This window comes from Moschus berezovskii, chromosome 8 (assembly GCF_049115385.1).
Source record: "Moschus berezovskii isolate FMDL1 chromosome 8, NW_MosBer_1.0, whole genome shotgun sequence".
In the NCBI taxonomy this organism is placed as follows: domain Eukaryota; kingdom Metazoa; phylum Chordata; class Mammalia; order Artiodactyla; family Moschidae; genus Moschus; species Moschus berezovskii.
The window spans coordinates 27,884,777-27,900,875 of record NC_142467.1 but is presented as its reverse complement, the minus strand read 5'-3'; the positions used below and the strand labels follow the sequence as shown (position 1 = coordinate 27,900,875).

The 16,099-nt window shown below is 35.2% G+C and overlaps 1 protein-coding gene across 4 annotated transcripts in view; it reads left to right on the top strand.

Moving 5' to 3' along the window:
* Nucleotides 1-16,099, top strand: part of XRCC4 (X-ray repair cross complementing 4) — a 298,009-nt gene that overhangs the window by 38,740 nt on the left and 243,170 nt on the right. For all 4 annotated transcript variants that reach the window (XM_088838494.1, XM_055428747.2, XM_055428744.2 and 1 more), the window contains one exon: nucleotides 802-977. In XM_088838494.1, the coding sequence (XP_088694620.1) occupies nucleotides 802-977 (176 nt within the window). The remainder of the gene's footprint in view (nucleotides 1-801; nucleotides 978-16,099) is intronic.

Here is a 16,099-nt window from a genome sequence, read left to right as displayed (position 1 = left end):
AATGAGTAAATTAAAAGCCCCAGCAGAAATCAGAATCCTGTCTGTGGTATGTATGTGTGAGGGGTGGGGGCCTTAAATTTGAACTCTCTTAAATTTGCCACAAGTGTAAAAACCAAGTAAAGAAATTAACTTCCAAAACTGATGCAGAACTGGTGAAACCTGTAAGGACTCCAGGAAAGACCAACAAGCAACCTTCGTTTATGACTGCCTCTGTTTGCCAGATCACTTGATACTTTGGCTAGAGGAGAGCCTTGTTCAGACTTCACAAAGCACAGAAGGAAAAAAAAAGCAGAATGAGAATGTGTCAGCAGCTGGAAGAAATGGAATTAATACTTTAGGAACCATGCGTAGAGACCGATCTGAATGAGATCTATAAGATCTATAAGATCTCTCTATACGACTATAGACTATTTAATCTCTTTAATAATTGAGTCAAGGAAGAAGGATGTTTTAAAATACTGAGTTTATTAATCATTATAGAAAATGCTTTCTTCTACTATGACCTTGGAGCAGGTACACAAGATGGTTGTTTTTGTGGTAATTTATAATCTATGTATTTCATCTGAGGACAGAGAAAGAATGCAAGGCGTCTAATGAGATTTGAGACTAAATGTATTTCTCAAAAATTGCTAGTTCAGTTAAGAGGTATAATTTGGCTTAAAAATGTGTTGTGTGAGCATTGATTTTATTTTTGTTTAAATTTCTGTTGCTTAATAATAAATTAGTAGCAACAGGTAAATATATCTTTTCTTATGTTTAGAAATTTATTTTCAAATAAGACTTTATTACTCTTTCTCGCAGTTTGTGAATCAGACATTTCCCAAGAAGCTGATGACATGGCAATGGAAAAAGAGAAATATGTTGATGAATTGAGAAAAGCATTGGTGTCAGGAGCAGGACCAAGTGACACATACAAGTTTAATTTTTCTAAAGAGTCTCATCACTTCTCCTTTGAGAAAAATTTGAAAGATGTTTCAGTAAGTAAATCTTTCCATAATGTTGTAAGTGGTAAAATGTCAGAGTACTTATGGGGAAATCATTTAAGTAACTAGCATATTATTCCCAAAACACATCAAAAACAAAAGTTTGAAAAGTACTTGGAAAAATGCTTCAAAGTTAGTCATTAAATACTTTATATTCATGAATTGTGAAAAATAATTATTGGAAAGTATATTTCATTTTTAGTGTTTTAAAACTAAGTATTATTAAGATAATTACATGAATGAACAGTTCTGAAAAATGGCGTCAGAAGTTTTAGATCATGAGACAGGCTTATTGAAATGAATTTGGCAAAATACTGATTTTTGAGAAATAAAATAATATATTTTTCTTTTAATATTTAACAATTATGACGCGTTTTCTTCTTTATTAAAATGTACTTGAAATTACAAAATGATATAGTTAGGTAGAATGAAACATATGTTTGTAAATTAAGGCATTTTATTTACATTTTCAAAATTAGAAGTATTAAAATAGAAGGAAATAACTTTCAACCCAACCTTTTCAAAGCTTGCAAGCTGTATGGACAGGGAATCTGCTATTTGTTCTGTTTGATTTATACATCAGTTCAAATCAAGGTTTATTTATGAGAAGTGTACTACTTACTGTTTGTATATCTTAATTCATGTTAGTATAACTAGAGGTTAAATTATTTGTTTTTTGTCAGTCATTTATCAATCAGATATTAGATCTATAGTAGAAGAAAAAGAGGGATATCTTTACTACATTAAGTTTAAAGACAGTTATTGACAGTTTGTACTGGAACTAAGTTGAGTTTAATTCAGAATGATTAAAGGATTTCACCAATTAGAGAAACATTTGAAGCAACAGATGGAATCATTACTTTGAAATATATATTATTCTATATAGAATAATGCAGAGAGCCTGGCTTTAGTAATTATTTCTATTTAGAAAATATTCACTTGCTGTACTCAACTGCCAATTTATATAAATTTCAATATGTTGAGGTCCTTAAAAATGATAATTTAAAATAGGGTAAGTAATGTTTGAAATGACTAGTAAAATTTCATTATTTGTCACAAAATATTCTTTCCTGTGGCTTAAATACAATCAAGTGATGTTATATACTATAGGACTGCTGACTGTTCTAATATTTTGAAGCAGATCATTGTCAACTTGGGAGGAATGCCTTTTCCCACTCAACAAAGTTTTGTATGTAATGATTAACATTATTTCATGCACTTTCTGGTTTTCAGCTGTTTTGTGTATACTGATGCATAACAAATTAAGAGTGTGAGAGGTACCTTTTGGGTACTTGAAAGCGTTTTAGTGTCTTTGACATGATGAAAAGGAGGATTTGGTCCATTGGGCATGGATGGAGTACTTGCCGTGCTTGTCAATACCTCTGGTCTTGGTACCTTTGTGAGGAAAGTCATCATGACTTAAGTCCTGTACAACTGGTTTAGCATGTGTTAGACTCAAAAACTGTGACAATAATCCTGAAAGATAGTTTGCTTACTACCCCCAAATTAATCAACTTTATCAGAGCCAAAGCCTTGAAACACTAACTTTTCAACAGGTTTTCTTAAAAAAGTAGAAACAGAGAAAGAAATTCTTAGTAATGCAGAAGAGTGTGGGTTGCCGAATGCTCATGCTCTGAAGCACTATGGTGCAGTTTAGATAGCTACCTCATTATTTATTAATTTGCCTATGAGAAAAAAAAAAAGGCTACTCTCTCAGAACAGTTTGACGAGGAGGAATTTTTGACTTGATTTACTTGAGACATTTTTGGATTTGTCTGAATGAGGTAAAACTTTCAGTATGAGCTTCTGCAGTCAGCTTCATGGATGCAGATGAAAATCACAAGTTTATTTGGCCAAACTTCCATGGGAATCTTGTAGTGCTTTAGGATGCGTTTCTGTGGATTGAATTTCAGAGTGAGAGTATCTTGTAAATTCATTTGGTGGCAAAAATATGCAGACAATTGGAAACACGGCAGAATACTTTTTAGAGCTGATTTTGCTTTAGATGACCTAAAAATGTAAAAGGTATTCGTAATCATTTCCTTGATGACACAGACATCTGATTGTTGCCAAAAATAACCTCCTATACTTAAAAGAAAAGAATGAACATAGATTAACTCAAAAATTTATAGTGAATTCTGTTGTTGACATAAGGTTACTCTCCCAAAGAATATTCCATGAGTTCTAAGTACATTTGCTACAAGTTTCATACCTAGTAGAGTCAGGATTTGGGGGCATTTGTTGCCATCAATTCAGGAAGTTTTATATGTGTAATTCTGTGTTGGAGATCACTGCATAATTTGAACATTTTGAGTATTCAAGTCATATAAGACTTATTTGAATTTACCTTTGTATCAAATTTTCTTTGTTTTTCTTCTATTTTTAAAAAAGAAGTAACTACTAGTTTTTATATTAAAGAAGAACTGGTTCTTTTTGAAATATTGCCTTGTGTTTTATCAAAAGAATTGTCAATTTCCAAACAAATGAAATATTTAATATGTATAATGTGTAAGTTGATGTTTATATACAGTTTTGTGGGAAGGAATGGGTCCATTATTTTACAAAGCTGCTTTGCTCTTATTGACTTTTCCTTACAGATGACATAGATTTTTAATTTTAGCTTAATTCTTATTGGGATAAATGTACATCCATTTGAACGCTTTTTTTCTATACAGTGCAAACTTCTGGGACTCTCCCTGCCCCATTACCAGGACACTTCAGTTGGCTGTAGATTGTTCTGGATGAAACATAATCTAGTACAAGCATTCAGAATTCATTATCTCTTACTATAAGTACTGTTGCCCACTCAGGAGATTATTCATGTACTTCGTGTCATTGTTTTCCCTCTGCTTTTCCCAGTTCATACTGATTTTGCAATATATACTTTATCATGAAAATATTGCATCTTAATTAAAAATATCTTCTTTTTTCTATTTCATAATTTGTTCTGTCCCTTCAGAAAACATTTTCATTCATGAGCCATTTAGAAAAAAACCTAATTATTTTTGATAAGAATAACCTTGGTTTCATAATTTAAATTGTTCATATATCTTTTTTCTCAACTATAAAATTTTGAAGTGATTTCTTAGATTCATGGCATGTCATCTATCATACCATAGTTTTATATTTCTAAAAATAGTCCTAATAAAGGAAAGCCATGAAATTTGAAGGAATATTCAATGTGATCAACACACACACATTACAAGCATAAACATGAAAATTGGCTTTAGGTCTCTTTTAGAAAAGAAGAAAAATCTTAAATTTTGTATATAGAATAAAACTTCGAAATTGAAAAAAAGAACTTAATAAAGTCAATTTGCATTTTCTTTCCCTTTCTCTACCTTGCCCCCATTATCAGATACTGGCTTTGGATACAGTTAGACTGAAAATTTGATGACTTAAATAGCATGGTGGATTCTTTTCTCTGATGTTATGATCCAAATAGGCAGGTCTGGATTAATATATTAGTTTTATAATGTGGAAGCTCAAGCTTCTGTAATCATGTTGCTTTTCCCTTTTTAAAAAGAAATTTTTTTTCTCATGGTCATGGTTATGCTCACCTTTCAGGCAGCAGGAAAGGTGCCTCAGAAGAGAAAGTAAAGCACGTGTGCATTTTCTTTATGACCTTCACGCTAGTGTTGCATGCACTACTTTAGCTAGCATCCCATTGTCCAAAACTGAGTCACATGGCTTCACCTAGCTGCAAAGGAATCTGTGAAGTGTTTTCTTCAGCTATGTCCTATGCCCAGAAGTTCTCATTACTGTGTAAAAAAAGGGAAGGTGGATGTTGAGGGACAGTTAGGAATCTCTGCATGTTAATGTTTAGGAGAGATTGAACTGTCATTCAGTCATTTAGAAGGATTCACTTTTATTGTTACAGGAGTCTTTCTCTAGTTATTTTCATTACAAATAATGTTTCAGTTGTTTAAAAAATGTTGCAACATACAGTAAGGTATGTATGTACAGTAAGGTTAGTTTGTATCTTCCTATATGTCATAACTTTTCTAAGTGGAAAATGCGTTCTAAGTTCAAAGGACCTCCCTACATTTATTTAATTTACATTTCTCAGGTATATAAAAATTAAGTAAAATAAGTTATCCCAAAGTAGTCAAAGTTGTTTTTTAAAGACAGCAGCCCCAAATCCTGTATTATTGCCATGTGTCCCTGTGGTTTGGGAACTTTGAAATCAAATGGGTATTTCCAGATGAAATATCAGAATTGGAGCATTTGTTATGGTACTCTGCCAAGGACGTTGTCAAAAATAGTAATGATTTTCAGGTTTGTGGGAGTATGGGTTGCAAATATGTTGCTTGCATGCCTCAAAAAGAAATTGTAGTGTTTATTTCCATGATAAAAGTATTTGTATACATCTGCCATTTTTTTTATTAAACACTTTATAATTCTTGACCTTTTGGAATGTGGGAACTAAATTAGTTATGTAAGTGGTGCAGAAATCCTGTTCAAAGTATATGTTTTGTAGTTAAACCATACAAAAGACTTCAAATTGTTACTTTAAAAATTATTAATATTTAGTTATACAGTTTTGTCTTTGAGAACTCATTCTCCTTTTCATGTTTCATATTGCTCTGCTTCGATTTAAAATGTTTTTTTCTTTTATAAGAAACATCTCAGTCATTATATTTTAATTTTTTCAATTATTCCAGGATTTTTCAGAAAAAAAAAAAAAAAACAGCTTAGTAAAAACAGGAGTCTGAAGTAGCATGTGAAAACTGTGCTCTAAGATAACTTTTGAGTAATAATAATGTTAATATTTGCTTATTACTTTTCAGTTACCGTGGACTCTCACTTCACCATGCGACCTTGGCATTGTCACTGTTTGTATGTGAGGAAACAGTTGCTAAAAGTGTAGGCAAGTTCCTAAGGAAAGTGGAGGTAGTAAGTTAGATAGGGGGGAATCCAGGACTCTATCAAAGTCAGGAAAATTTTTTTATTTAGTTGTAATGTACATATCATATAGTGTACCTGTGTAAGATGTAAAGTTTTCATCACTCTAGAGAGTTCCTTGGTGCCTCTCTAAAGTCACTCCCCAACTACCATCTTTCCTCCTCAATCCTGCTTCCTCTCTAGGCTCCAAACAACCACTAAACTATTCTTTGTCACTGAGGATTAGCTTTACTTGTTTTAGAATTTTATGTAAATGGAACTGGACACTATGTACTTTCATATAACTTTATTTACATAGTATAATGTTTTTGAGATTCATGATTATGTGTCATGTTTCATCAGTCCATTTCTTTTGATAGTATTTTACTGAATGGATATACCATATCCACTTTTTGATGAATAGTTTGTGGGTGGTTTCCAGTTGTGGATTATTGTGAATAAAGCACTTATATACATTCATATATAAATCTTTTTGTGGTTATGTTTTTTAAATGGCTATATTAAGATATAACGTACATATTGAAAGTGGACATTTTGAGAAATTTTAGAATATGTACGTACCCAGAAACAGTCATCACAATCAAGATAGTGAACAAATCCTCATTTGTCCCAGTTTTTTTGTATACCTTTGTAATCTTCCCCTCCCTATCTCCTGATTTAGTCCTCAGACAACTGCTTAGAGTTTTCTATCACTATAGGTTATTTTTACATTCTCTAGAGTTTTATGTAAATGTAACCCTATTGTGAGTCGGACATGACTGAGCGACTGAACTGAACTGAACTGACTGAACCCTATTGTAGGTACCTTGAAGCATAATCAGGTCTTGCTTCATGTAATTTGAATCTTCATGATAAAGTGCAAAACATTAAGGTTTGTCATGTCCCTGTGATGATTTGACCCCTTTATCATTTTGAAATGACCCTGTAACTGTTAAAATCTTTGATCTGAAATCTACTTCCAGCTTTCTTTTGATAGGAGTTAGCATGACATATCTTTATCCATCCTTCTTCTTTTGCCTGTTTTGTCTTTATTTAAATTGTATTTATTTTAAGAAGTATATGGTTGGATTTTGCTTTTTTAATCCAGTCTGGAAATCTGTGATTTTAATTGGGGTGTTTAAGGTATTTATATTTCATATACTTATTAATGATGGTTTTAAAATATGCTTTCTCTTTTTGTTTCACCTTTATTTCCTTATTTCACTTAATGTGTCTTTTTTTTAGACTACTTACATATATTTTTATAATAAAGTTTCATCTTTTGGTTGGATTATAACTCATTTTCATGCTATTTTAGTGCTTGCTTTAGACTTTACAGGGCTTCCCTTGTGGCTCAGCTGGTAAAGAATCCGCCTGCAAGGCGGGAGACCTGGGTTCGATCCCTGGGTTGGGAAGATCTCCTGGAGAAGGGTAAGGCTACTCACTCCAGTATTCTGGCCTAGAGAATTCCATGGACTGTATAGTCGGCGGGGTTGCAAAGAGTCGGGCACTATTGAGCGACTTTCACTTAGAGTTTATAGCATATATCTTCACCTTATCACTGTCTACCTTGAAGTGATATACTACTTTACAAATAGTTTAAAACTCCTAATAGTAATGTATATTTTACACACACACGCATACACACACACCATACATCCATTTTTCCTCTCCTGGGCTTTATGTTATTTTGGTCATGTGATTTCACTTCCATATATGTGATCAACTTTACAATATATTGTAATTATTTTTGTTTTTAACAGTCAATTAACTTTTAAAATTTATTTTGAAATAAATTTAGACTCCCAAAAAGTTTCAAAAATAATACCTAGAATTCAGTATACCTTGATCCCAGGTTCCCCAATGATAACAATATAGCCATAGTAAATTATTTAAAGCAGGAAATTGACATTGGCACAATATTAACCAAACTACAGACCTTACACAGATTTTGTTAGTTTTTACAAGTAATTTGTTATGTTTTTTGTTTTTTTATGTGTTTCTGTGGGGTTTTTTTTTGTTTTTTGTTTTTGCATGTTTATAGTTAAATGAATTTTATTACATGTATGGATTCATATAACCACTACCATAGTCAGAATACAAAACTGTTCTATTATCACAAAGAAACCTCTTCATTCCTTTGTACTAGCCCTTTATAGTCATACTCCGCTCTCCAGTGTAATCCTTGGGAACTTATTTTCTGTTCTTCATCACTGAGCTTTTGACATTTGGAGAATATTAATTAATGAAATCATACAGTAGGTAGCCTTTTGAGATTAGCTTGTTTCACCCCACTGAGTATAATGCCCTTGATATACATTCAAGTTATTACAAATATCACTGATTTATTTTTATTTATTGCTGAGCAGTGCATTGTATGACTGAACTGGTTTGTTTATCCATTTAATGACTTAAGAACATTTGTGTTATTTCCACTTTTTGGCAATTACAAAACTGCTTTAAACATGCATGCATAGTTTCTGTGTGGATACAAGTCTTCGTTTCTCTAGAACAGAGACTGGCAACTATGTCCTGTAAATCAGCTGCCCATTTTGGTAAATGGACTTTTACTGGGATATAAAAATGCCCGTTTGTTTGTATATTGTCTGTGACTGCTTTTGTGCTCTAATGCTGAATGGCTGCAACAGAGACATTATGGTATGTAATGACTAAAAATTTACTTTTGTCCTATTAGAAAGAGTTTGCTTATCTCGTCTCTAAGGTAGATATATGATTGTGAATACAGGATTGTATGATAAATATGTGTTTACCTGTATAAAGAAACTGCTAACCTGTTTTCCAAAGTGGGTGAACCATTTTACATTCATACCTGAAATGTATGAAAGATCCATATTCTTTCTACAGTATTTTTTATTTTAGCCATTTAATAGGCATATTATTATATCTTATTGTGGCTTTAATTTCTGTGTCCTTAATGGCTAAGGATGTTGACTTCATGTGTTTATTTGACATCTATAAATCGTTCTTGGTGAAATGTCTTTTCAGATTTTACCCATGTTTTAGTTGGATTGTTTTTATTTATCAGATATGTGATTTGAAAATATCTTCTTCTAGTCTATCACTGGTCTGTTCATTTTATTAATAGGGTCTTATCAGGGCTTCCCTGAGAGCTCGGTTGGTAAAGAATCCACCTGCAATGCAGGAGACCCCAGTTCAATTCCTGGGTTGGGAAGACCCTCTGGAGAAGGGATAGGCTACCCACTCTGGTATTCTTGGGTTTCCCTTGTGGCTCAGCTGGTAAAGAATCCGCCTGCAATGCAGGAGACGTGGGTTTGATCCCCTGGAGAAGGGAAAGGCTGCCCACTCCAGTATTCTGGCCTGGAGAATGCCATGGACTGTTTAGTCCATGGGGTTGCAAAGAGTTGGACATGACTGAGTGAGTTTCACTTTTGTAGAGCTAAAGTTTTTATTTTTGATAAAGTCCAGTTTGTGGAATTTTTTTTCCCTTTATGGATTATTCTTTTGGTCTTATGTCTACGGACACTTCATCTAACCCTAGGTCATGAAGATTTTCTTTTAAAACAGTTTTATAGTTTCATGTTTTATATTTAGATCTGTGATCTATTTTGAGTTCATTTTCGTTCAGTTTGATCTTCATTTTCTTGGATATGAATGTCCAATTGAACTAATACAATTAGTTGAAGAGACTCTCCTTTCTCTATTGAATTGCTTTTGCACCTTTTTTAAAAATCATGACTGTACTTGTGTGGGTCTGATTTTTGACTCTGTATTCTGTTTCATGAACTTATGTGTATATTCTTCCACCAGTACCACACTGTCTTAAATACAGTAGCTACATTATAAACCTTAAGACTGGGTTTTGTGATTCCTCCAACTTTATTCTTTTTTTCAATATTATTTTAGATGATTTAGTTATTGTGCCTTTGAAAATAAATTTTGAAAGCATTCTATTTACCAAAAACTACAATGAACAGTCCATAAACAGAATTTTTTTTTGTTTTTAGGTTTTCTTTGATATCTTCATCAGAATTTTAGAGTGTTTAGCACACAGATCTTTTCATGTGCTTCTTGGCCGTTTGTTTGTCCTTTTTGGAGAAATATCTATTCAGGTCTATAACCCAGTTTTTGAGTGACCTGTTTGTTTTGATGCTGTTAAGCTAATCACTATACTTTTATACTTTAAAATTTCACTATTAAAACAGTTTATAGCCTGCTGCACCTATACAACCCATTCTGGACATGTTACTGTCACACTGCCTGACTACCTGATTTGAATCTCATATATGCTAATACCTGATTTAATGAATTAGCATATAGGTATGTGTGTATGATTATACAGTGGAAGTGAGAAATAGATTTAAGGGACTAGATCTGATAGATAGAGTGCCTGATGAACTCTGGACGGAGGTTCATGACATTGTACAGGAGACAGGGTCCAAGACCATCCCCATGGAAAAGAAATGCAAAAAAGCGAAATGGCTGCCTGAGAGGCCTTACAAATAGCTGTGAAAAGAAGAGAAGCGAAAAGCAAAGGAGAAAAGGAAAGATATAAGCATCTGAATGCAGAGTTCCAAAGAATAGCAAGGAGAGATAAGAAAGCCTTCCTCAGTGATCAATGCAAAGAAATAAAGGAAAACAACAGAATAGGAAAAACAGGAGATCTCTTCAAGAAAATTAGAGATTCCAAGGGAACATTTCATGCAAAGATGGACTCGATAAAGGACAGAAATGGTATGGACCTAACAGAAGCAGAAGATATTAAGAAGAGGTGGCAAGAATACACAGAAGAACTGTACAAAAAGGATCTTCACGACCAAGATAGTCACGATAACGTGATCACTGACCTAGAGCCAGACATCTTGGAATGTGAAGTCAAGTGGGCCTTAGAAAGCATCACTACGAACAGAGCTAGTGGAGGTGATGGAATTCCAGTTGAGCTATTTCAAATCTTGAAAGATGATGCTGTGAAAGTGGTGCACTCAATATGCCAGCAAATTTGGAAAACTCAGCAGTGGCCACAGGACTGGAAGAGGTCAGTCTTCATTCCAATCCCAAAGAAAGGCAATGCCAAAGAATGCTCAAACTACCGCACAATTGCACTCATCTCACACGCTAATAAAGTCATGCTCAAAATTCTCCAAGCCAGGCTTCAGCAATATGTGAACTGTGAACTTCCAGATGTTCAAGCAGATTTTAGAAAAGGCAGAGGCACCAGAGATCAAATTGCCAACATCCGCTGGATCATGGAGAAAGCAAGAGAGTTCCAGAAAAACATCTATTTCTTCTTCATTGACTATGCCAAAGCCTTTGACTGTGTGGATCACAATAAACTGTGGAACATTCTGAAAGAGATGGGAATCCCAGACCACCTGACCTGCCTCTTGAGAAACCTGTATGCAGGTCAGGAAGCAACAGTCAGAACTGTCCATGGAACAACAGACTGGTTCCAAATAGGAAAAGGAGTACATCAAGGCTGTATATTGTCACCCTGCTTATTTAACTTATATGCAGAGTACATCATGAGGAACGCTGGGCTGGAAGAAGCACAAGCTGGAATCAAGATTGCCGGGAGAAATATCAATAACCTCAGATATGCAGATGACACTACCCTTATGGCAGAAAGTGAAGAGGAACTCCAAAGCCTCTTGATGAAAGTGAAAGAGGAGAGTGAAAAGGTTGGCTTGAAGCTCAACTTTCAGAAAACAAAGATCATGGCATCTGGTCCCATCACTTCATGGGAAATAGATGGCAAAACAGTGGAGACAGTGTCAGACTTTATTTTTTGGGGCTCCAAAATCACTGCAGATGCTGATTGCAGCCATGAAATTAAAAGACGCTTACACCTTGTAAGGAAAGTTATGACCAACCTTGATAGTATATTAAAAAGCAGAGACATTACTTTGCCAACCAAGGTCCGTCTACTCAAGGCTATGGTTTTTCCCGTGGTCATGTATGGATATGAGAGTTGGACTGTGAAGAAAGCCGATCGCCGAAGAATTGATGCTTTTGAACTGTGGTGCTGGAGAAGACTCTTGAGAGTCCCTTGGACTGCAAGGAGATCCAACCAGTCCATTCTAAAGGAGATCAATCCTGGGTATTCATTGGGAGGACTGATGCTAAAGCTGAAACTCCAATACTTTGGCCACCTCATGCGACGAGTTGACTCACTGGAAAAGACTCTGATGCTGGGAAAGGTTGGGGGTAGGAGGAGAAGGGGACGACAGAGAATGAGATGGCTGGATGGCATCACCGACTCAATGGACATGAGTTTGAGTGAACTCCGGGAGTTGGTGATGGACAGGGAGGCCTGGCGTGCTGTCATTCATGGGGTCGCGGAGAGTCGGACAAGACTGAGCGACTGAACTGTACTGATGTGCATATACCTTTTCTAAGACACTTCTCTTAATAGGTACTTTATAAATATTCATTGTTATTAATTATTTACTTGGCTATCTCTTCTATTATACAGTAAACTGCTTGAAGGCAGAGACCGTGTCTTAGCTGACTTTGAAATTCCAGCAAATCTGGATATTTTGGGGGTGGCCTTTTGTTAAGAGGAAGTGTGGCATAAAGGAAAGAACTTTAAATCTTGTCTTTAGTCTTGTATCTATTTCTGTTTATTTTGGATTCAGCAAGTCATTTGTCTTTAATGATGAAAAATAGTTCAAATAGGCTTATAATGAGAACTCCCAGAAATTATGATGTGGGCACTAAGATTGATGTGTGTGTGTGCAAATTCCTTGTAAATTGTGAATTGGTATAGTGTGAGGCCTGTCCCAAGAGACCACTGAGTTAATGCCTTGTATTCAGAACAGTCTCCAGCATATACTTCTCATACTATCTGTAAATGAGTTTATACACATTGTTTTAGCAGACATTTTTTATGCTAGTTTCAAATTGTATCTCATCTCAAGCTATACCGTTTAAAACATACTATAAATAACATCAATTTAAATATGTCAGTGCAATTCTTGTAATCTTGATTTCTCTCAATGTATGTAGAGATTAAAAAGTAGGAGTGACTTAAATTTCCTTGATCTGAGAGTCTTGTTAAACAGATGTCTTTGTTATACTGTTTACTCTTTCAGATAAAGTTTATTGGAGGATCTGAGCTTCGTTTTCTTTGTTGAATTTTCTAGTATAGTAGCATATGTTGATGAAAACTGGCCACATAGTGTAATATTTATTCAAAACTGAAAGTTGCAAAAAAAAAATTTAAAAAAAGATATACTGTTACAGCAATTAAAGGCTAATTGCTTTTTTTGTGCAACTTCTGGAGAGAATGTGATATTTCTGGCTGCAAATGATCGAAAACCAGTGCAATAGTGGAGATATGCCCATTGTGACTATAACCATAACAGTGGATTATAATGGTATTTTCACTAATTTGTTATGCTTCTTGGTCATTTTATATCTTTTGACAGCTATTTTTTTAACTCTTTAATTTTATACTTACAGAGAAAGTGGCAAAAATACTAAGAAGAATTCCTGCATATCCTGTACTCTGTATTCCCTAATATTCAGAAAGCTTAGAAAAGAAAGTGAAGTCGTTCAGTTGTGTCTGACTCTGTGACCCCATGGACTGTAGCCTACCACGCTCTTCCGTCCATGGGATTTTCCAGGCAAGAATACTGGAGTGGGTTGCTATTGCCTTCTCCAGGCGATCTTCCTGACCAGTGTTAGAATCCTGGTCTCCCACACTGCCAGCAGACTCTTTACCCTCTGCGCCACCAGGGAAGCCCTAATCAGCTAAGACAGAACACATAATCATGGTACAATTATTAACAATTAGGATGTTAACATTGACATGGTAATCTACAGATCTTACTTGATGTTTCCCAGTTTTACTACTATCTTAGCCTGCCCAGGGTTCTGTAACAAAATACCAAAGACTGGATAGCTTATATGAGAGGAATTTATTTCTTACAGTTCTGTGGCTATGAAGTCCAAGGTCAAGGACCTATCCTGTTCAGTTCTTGGTGAACGCCTGCTACCTGGCTTTCAGTTGACTGCCTTCTTGTGTATTCTCTTGTGGTGGACGGAAGCTAGGTGTAATTTCTTCCTCTTATAAATTTACTAATCATGTCATAGAGGTCCTGCCTTTGTGAATTCATCTAAACAAATCACTTCCCCAAAGCCCCACCTCCAATACCGCCATAGTAGAAGGGGTTAGGGCTTCAACATATGAATTTTAGGGAGAAACAAATGTTCAGTTCATAATGCTCATAAAGGTTTTTTCCTAGTCCAGAATATACGTGTCTCATATTGCTTTTAATATTCTCTATTTAGTCTGTGAAAGTTCTTCAGTCTTTGTTTTTCCTGACTTTGAAGAACACTGTTTATTTAATCTGGTATTTTCTCATGGTCAGATTGAATTTATGGAATTTTTCAAAGAAATGATGTTTTATCCTACTCAGTGCAACATGTTAGGAGGTACATGTTATCTATCTGGATTATTGTGTGGATGTGCTCAGTCGTTTCCATCTTTCTGCAACCCCATGGACCGTAGCCTGCTAGGCTCCTCTGTCCATGGAACTTTCCAAGCAAGAATAGTGGAGTGTGTTACCATTTTCTTCTCTAAGGGGTCTTCCCAACCCAGAGATCTACTTGTATCTCCTGAGTCTCCTGCATCGGAAGACAGATTCTTTACCACTGCACCACCTGGGAGCCCATCTGCATTATTATTAGTGATATTAACTTTGAATACTTGATTAAAGGAGTGTCTGCCAGGTTTCTTTCAACTATAACTGCTATTTTTTTCCTTTTGTGGTTAAGTATCTTGTGGGTAGATAATTTTGAGAGTACACAAATGTCCTATTTTAATCAGAATTTTACCCACTAATTTTAGCACAATTGGATGGCATTTTAAATTTAATTTTTACTAGAGTATAGTTGCTTTACAATGTTGTTTTAATTTATACTGTACAGCAAAGTGAATCAGCTATATGTATATGTGTGTGTATGTATACACATATATATCTCCTTTTATCGATATCTTTCCCATCAGATAACCATAGAGCACTGAATAGAGGAATAGAACCCCTCAAGCTCTAGAGTAGTTTCTCATTGCATTGATGATTTTTGTCTCCAATACCTATTACTCTGATATATCTAGACGTGAGTTTCTTGTTTCATCATTCCTTTACTTTATTAATTGGAATTCTACTATAAGGCATATGCAGATGACACCACCCTTATGGCAGAAAGTGAAGAAGAACTAAAGAGCCTCTTGATAAAAGTGAAAGTGAAAGAGGAGAGTGAAAAAGTTGGCTTAAAGTTCAACATTCAGAAAACTAAGATCATGGCATCCGGCCCTGTCACTTCATGGCAAATAGGTGTGGAAACAGTGGCTGACTTTATTTTTCTGGGCTCCAAAATCACTGCAGATGGTGATTGCAGCCAGGAAATAAAAGACACTTACTCCTTGGAAGGAAAGTTATGACCAGCCTAGACACCATATTAAAAAGCAGAGACATTACTTTGCCAACCAAAATCCGTCTAGTCAAGGCTATGGTTTTTCCCGTGGTCATGTATGGATGTGAGAGTTGGACTATAAAGAAAGCTGATCGCCGAAGAATCGGTGCTTTTGAACTGTGGTGTTGGAGAAGACTCTTGAGAGTCCCGTGGACTGCAAGGAGATCCAACCAGTCCATTCTAAAGGAGATCAGTCCTGGGTCTTCGTTGGAAGGACTGATGCTGAAGCTGAAACTCCAATACTTTGGCCACCTGATGTGAAGAGTTGACTCATTTGAAAGACCCTGGTACTGGGAAAGATTGAGGGCAGGAGAAGAAGGGGACAACAGAGGATGAGATAGTTGGATGGTATCACCAACTCGATGGACATGGGTTTCGGTAGACTCTGGGAGTTGGTGATGGACAGGGAGGCCTGGTGTGCTGCGGTTCATGGGGTCGTAGAGTCGGACACGACTGAGTGACTGAACTGAACTGAAATCTGTTTATGCTCTTCCATTTATTTTTTCAATTATTTATTTAAAGGCATATATACTGTCATGAGTCTACTTATTTTATTCTATGGGTTAAATTGTTCTCATTTATTTTGTTGCTTAAATTGTCCTCGATTTTGCCATTGGGAGCTTACTCAACTTTTGTGTCTTTTAGATATGTCTCCTTTACTTCTAGCCCTTCCTGACTTTCTGGCACCATAAGACCCATCTTGTCTTTCCTAACCTGGCTGTGCAATCAACCATTTAGCCGAAGATCAATAGTTTTTTTAAATTTAAGATTAAATA